A 6,143-nucleotide genomic window follows, 5' to 3' on the forward strand; every position below is an offset into this window, starting at 1 on the left:
GGTCTCTGCCTGATTTCTTTCCTATTTCCTAAAGATGTGGCTTTTATATATTTTTTGTCTGACATACATGGGTTTTAGATGTGGATCCAAGAATTCTGGCTCATTATAAACAAAGTGTAAAGTTTTTACTTTGATTATAATGACCCACAATTCTTGTTTTCTTTGTACTATGAAGAAACATAAAGAATGTCAGAGACCAGATGATTATGAAAGAATAATATAATTGTTACAAAGACATTTTGCTATAGTCAAATATCCCATAAATATTGAACATAGGCTCTCACTTCTCTATCTATTCACACCTACTGTGATTTACGTGGTTTTCATCCATTTTCCACAACTAAAGCAGCTTTCTTTCTAAAGAATGTATTCTGGAGCCTCATGTGCAGATAATAATTATATAATAATAATATTGTAACACACACACACACACGTATACACACACACACATATATATATATATATATATATATATATAAGTATATATATATATATTCTGATAAACTCTACAACTAACGCAATACGAACTAATAACTGTGACCATTATGTGTCAGTAACACTAAAGAATTCACAATTTTGTACACTTTTCTGCTTTGTCTTCTTCAGCCAAGGATCCTTTCTCGGAAGTTTCATCAGATGATTTTCTGAAGTTTAAACAAAAGAACTTAGTGAGTTGTTAGCAATATAAGTGAACTGGTGGGAAAAATATGTGCAAACTCACATGTTTTCAGCAAGGTCCTGAAGTTCGACATTGCGAGTTTCAGGCAGCAGCACACAGAGACCTCCAGCCACGATGGGGATAATGCCGTATATCAACATGGGAATGGTATAATGGTAAACATCCAAGAGACGGATCAGGGGAGCTAGGATTCCTGCCACTCGAGCACACATGGAGTTCAGACCTATACCGTTCTGCCTGACAGGACAGAAGATCAACTCATTAGTGGTCTAATTACTTCAATAAGCTAATACTCTCCCAGTTAATTTTTTAAGTAGATCCTTAGTTTTACCTCAAGATCATTCCTGTCTTACCTCAGAATGGTGGGGTACAGTTCTGCTGTGTAAACATAAACTGTGGCAAAACTGGCAGTGGCAGCAAATTTACCAAGAACGGCTATGACTGTGATCACAACAGGAAGATCTGATGGGCAAGCAAATAGCATTTCTGTAGCGATTGTAGGACTGTTTGCAAACCTAAAAAAAGTGTATAACCCTTGGATGACCTCTGCAAAATTTCCAAAGGGCAATTCATAAAAAAGACCGTTGTGATGATTTGTTTAAGTAAAACATTTAGAAGAAAAAGTCTTTTTACCTTTTGGTACAACAAGGACGCCCAGGCATGCCACACCTCCTAACAGCAGCACTCCTGCTTGGCAAACTTTCCTTCCAAAATACTGTAGGAACGGCAAAATACCCACACGAGCGGGAACCTCCACTACGCCAAAGATGAACTGTGTGAGGTAAATATCCAGACCAAAGTTGCCAACATTGAGGCTGAGTCCATAATACATCAGACTTGTTGCAAACCTGTTGTGACAAATGCATTAAGTGACCCCATAAAGATGAAGCTACAAAAGTGGCAACTGAACACTCACCAGACGCTGCTCATTATCAAAGCCCGTTTTCTGAGGTATGATAATCTGAAGATGTCCAGCATGGTTCCCTTTTTGATTGCACCTTTGGACTCCAGCTAAAGAATTGTAGGTGTGATTAGTGAACATGTGTTTGGTTTTTGCAGAAGTCAGAGTGTGTTTGGTGTGACTCACTTTCTCTAGCAGCTCCTCTGGTACTTTTCTCTTGTTCACTTTAGCTGCTCTCAGTACTTCCTTAATGGCCTCCTCGTTCCTGCCCTGTGTAGTGAGCCAGCGAGCTGACTCTGGAAGAATCCTAGTTCACAAATAACCCTGGGGTCACAAACTGTGTCCTGTGTTTTTTACATCATTTTCTTATGTCGCTTGTATGTTAATAAATGTTTTATGAGGGCCACTTACTGGTGTGTTAAATTAATATATGAAACATAAAGTAATCTCTTCCTAACCTGTGTCTGCACACTGCTCATCAGCTGGCTGAAAGAAAGCTACTACGTATTTCTAATCGTCACATAAAAGACCTATTTGCCTGTTTTGAAATATATTTGGTCAGGGGCATTGTAGCTTTCAGTTATTTAGATGGCATACACATCCTCACAATACTGAGATTACAAGGAAACTATTGATTCTAAATAGGTTATGGTTAATAACTGGGGAAGGGTTAAAACATTGATGCACTTTGAGCCATATGCTGCCTATATTAGCTCAAATTGTGTGTTGTGTTGCTAACCCCTTTTCTCTAAGAAGCAAACATTGTATCTCCTCCTCCTTTCTTTCTTTGCTTTTTAGGTAGTCTGTTTCCCTCTCTTGGGGAAAGACATTTTAAACCAAAGTTGATAGCAATTAGATCACATCATACATATTTGTTTTTATTAGGATGTTCATATCACCATGAAATTGTGTTATTGTTTTACTCAAGCTTCTACTGGGAGAACCTCATACTGGCCGGTGCCTACTTATAAATGCAGTCATATGAATGCTAACCAGTAAAAGATTCCCAGTACGATGATAAGAGGGCTGAAGAGCACCATTTGCAGGATCCTCCAGTTACGGATCAAAAAAGCAATTCCAGATAGTATCATCAGTCCGAGAGGAAAAAAAGCATGACAGATGATGGTACAGAGAGCAAACTTTGAAGAATCACTCCATTCTCCACCTTTAAAGGAATATGACAAATGTAAAATCCATCATACCTTATAAATTGGTTTTGATTTGTCTAATTTGCAGTTATATACTAGAAAGTGTCATTAAATACAGTTGTGAAAACCTACCAATGACAAATGCATTTGCAACAATTCCAGATGTTGAGATTCCACAAACAAATTTGAGAGCAATGTAAACATAGATATTGGGCGAGAAACTGATTCCTACTCCAAACACAAATAAGATAAGGAGCGACAGCAGGACCACAAAACGTCGGCCAAACCTAAATAGAGAAAGGCAGAAATGTTACACCTGTCACTAAAAGTTAATTTGATTGTTAATTATGCTGTAGTTAATGGTTGTATGCAAGTGATTATGACCTGTCAGCCATCTGTCCCAGAACAAAGGCTCCAACGAGAAGGCCGGCCATGTAGATAGACTGGGATGCTTCAATGAGACTGCTTCTATCGCATACCAGGATGAACTGTCAGCAAAACGGAAAAGACATGAAGGAGAGCCTTTTACTTGTTTGTTCCAGTTACTATGATATTTCCTACATTTGTGATTTATTAATTTGTAACAAACAGGAACATACAACACTTTGCAAAAGTGGCTGCAAAAGCAACACTACACATCCCTTTGAAGACACATCTCCAGAATGAAACATGGTGTTGGCAGAATCATGCTGTGGGGACTTTTTTTTTTTTTTACCAGGTTCAGAAAAAGTGGTCCGAGTTGGTAGGACAACAAGATGGACTGATAAAAATTCACATAATACTGGGCAATCCTGAAAGAAAACATAATATAGGCTGTAAAGATCTTGAGACTGAGGTGGACGTTCACCTTCCAACAGAACAACAATCCTAATCAAGCAGTCAGAGCTACAGTGGGATGGTTGAGAGATCACCTTATTAAATGCTACAAACTCAAACTCCAGACCTAAATTCAATTGAGAATTTTCTGCAAGTCTTAAAAAAATGCTGTTTACTGTATTTCTGTTAATTCTTATTCAGTTTGGACTATTTAGCAAAGATGGAACAAACATAGCCCACGAGACCTACAGCTGTTAGTATAGTGTAAGGTGGTTCTACAAAGCTCAATACTATGGTACACCACACCTTTCAGATTTTTGTCTGTGAAATTGTTTGGGAAACCATGGATTTTATTCCTTTCATTTCAAAGTTGTGTACTACATGTGTTGGACCAAGATTTTAATTTCCAATTAAATGCATTGGTTTTTCAGAAAAGGAAAGGAAAAACTGTAATGTTTTCATACTGATCACCACAATTTTTTTTGCAAGGATGCAGAAAAGCACTACATAGATATCAAATCTTGATACTGTACTTGAGAATAATTACGACTTTATAGCAAACACTCTGAATTTACAATATTATTTAATTAAATGTTGGTTACATCAGCCCTGACCCCCACAAACCTTTACAGCTAGGTGGGCATGGACAATTGACAGATGGATGGATAAAACATAACCTGCCAGAACATTCTCTGAAACACATAAGTGGGTTGGTTGTAAAACATCTTGTGTTTAACACTATTTAATTTCCTATTTAATTGTTACCCACCTTCTAGGTTTTACCAAGGACAAACATTGTCACCTTATAATGCTTCTTCCACCCTCTTCCTCATGTTGCTGGAGTCTCCTAGATGTCCTTAGGTAAAACTCAGGTATCTAAAGCCTGAAGTGGTATATTTGGCAGATACTTCAATCTCTTAACTTTAAGCCTCCTTCTATAGGAGGCCAATTTACACCCATTCTGTGAGTTTTGTTTAAATTATTGCGGCTTAACAGATGCTTTTAATTGTGTATTGTTTATGGATTATCCATTTATGGATAAACACTTCCCAGTGTTAAAGTTCTGTGATAATCAACATGTGTTCAGGCACCTGTTCTGTATATTCTGTTTTAAAAAATCATGTCAGCTAACTTTAAAGCACTTTGTATCTTAATCATGTGGCTTTCAGCTGATCAGAGTTCTAAAGTCAGCACTTATTTAGTGTTAGTCAATCATTCAGTGACAAATATGTGGCATTCTGCAGACCAGCCAAAATGATCTCTGTACCATGAGCTGCTAAACATTTTCTTACCTCTGTCACAATACTGGAGGCACCTTTGGGCATCTCAAAATCTGATCCATTTGTGCATCCTGTTGTGTCGTTAAGTCCGTACCTTTCAATGGTTTCCAGGTCCAAATTTACAGGTGTGAACATTTTACACCTTTCAAACTTTCCCTCACTGTTAACGGGTATGGTGAGATTTGTTTGTCTTTCATCAGTCAGGTTGGGTCCCTGCTCCAAGATCCAGTCTGTGTTACACTGGTGTGGAAAGTTCATGCCTGTAAACACCTGGCCGATCACATCAAACGCTAAAAATACGCTTGGGATGCATAATGCAGCCACCAAACGTTTCTGAAACAAGCCAAATTCCCCGATCTCCTTCAGGATCTGCCCAAAGTTGCTCATAATGGTCTCCTAAAGTCTTTAGTGAGTAACAAGGACGAAGGACAGCTTTGGTTTTAAGACATTACCCTCTTAGAATGACTCTCATCCCTCAAGTTAATGTTTAAACAGACAATCACTGTGCTTTTATGACCAGTCAAATCACCGACCAGCAAGCAATAATATCAGATATGAGCCAACATGACTTCTCATTTAATTAACAACACACCTGTTGGTAATAATAATCAATAGACTTTAGTAAAACATTCTTCATTCCTTCCATAAAGATCTAAACTTAACATTGTGGCATAAAAAGTTACAACAGGATAGCAGTATTATACTTGCGTGTGAATGAAAACTGCAAACCCGCTGTTTTGTGATTGGTCACAAACGTGTGGTCTGACATATAATACTCTTCTGAGAGTTTTCATATCAACCATGTGCAGCACCAGTTAAAGAGTAGTCTATAGATAAAAGTAGTGAGTAAAACTTATGACTAACCATAGGAGTACTGAACTTTGTCTTCAAGGGTCTAATCAGTTATTTTGTTCTTTTCATTTAATGTCGTTTTTTCTATATATTGTGGTCTGTGTGATTTCATTGTTTAATTTGCAATGAAAAATATTTATAAAATCTTCATTGGATTTTACACATGTTGCAGAAATGTTTAACAAAAAGTTTTGCAAACTATGCAATTTTGGCATCTTTAGCTATTAGTTACAGGTACCATAAGTGTTATAGTTAGTCCATCATTTGTTTGCATTACGTTTTTTTATAATCCTTTGACTTGGTGATTGACATCCGCCAAGCTCATGTACGCTCCATTGCGCCACCTCAAAATGCTGTAAAGTAAGTTTAACCTCATGTGGAACCTAAATCAGTGAATCTTTGTTTGATTACTCTGTGGCTTTCCCCGAGGACCAGGATTATGTGACACAAAAAAAACGTAATTTTGT

The 6,143-nt window shown here is 37.4% G+C and overlaps 1 protein-coding gene across 2 annotated transcripts; it reads right to left on the reverse strand.

Annotated features, from left to right (window-relative positions):
- Window positions 1-201: 201 nt before the first annotated feature.
- On the reverse strand, window positions 202-5,287 carry LOC124858230 (solute carrier family 22 member 13-like). 2 transcript variants are annotated; one of them, XM_047350152.1, is made up of 10 exons: window positions 4,837-5,287; window positions 3,113-3,216; window positions 2,861-3,015; window positions 2,574-2,745; window positions 1,767-1,887; window positions 1,596-1,690; window positions 1,313-1,527; window positions 1,033-1,141; window positions 722-916; window positions 202-644 (listed from the first exon to the last, which is right to left on the reverse strand). In XM_047350152.1, exons 1-10 carry the CDS (start codon window positions 5,209-5,211, stop codon window positions 569-571), a joined length of 1,617 nt encoding a protein of 538 aa, XP_047206108.1. In that variant the 5' UTR covers window positions 5,212-5,287; the 3' UTR covers window positions 202-568. The 2 variants fall into 2 exon arrangements, with proteins under 2 accessions (XP_047206108.1, XP_047206109.1); XM_047350153.1 differs by lacking the exon at window positions 4,837-5,287 and adding an exon at window positions 3,328-4,816.
- Between the last annotated feature and the right edge of the window lie 856 nt (window positions 5,288-6,143).

The sequence above is a fragment of the Girardinichthys multiradiatus genome, chromosome 21, assembly GCF_021462225.1.
Source record: "Girardinichthys multiradiatus isolate DD_20200921_A chromosome 21, DD_fGirMul_XY1, whole genome shotgun sequence".
NCBI lineage: Eukaryota > Metazoa > Chordata > Actinopteri > Cyprinodontiformes > Goodeidae > Girardinichthys > Girardinichthys multiradiatus.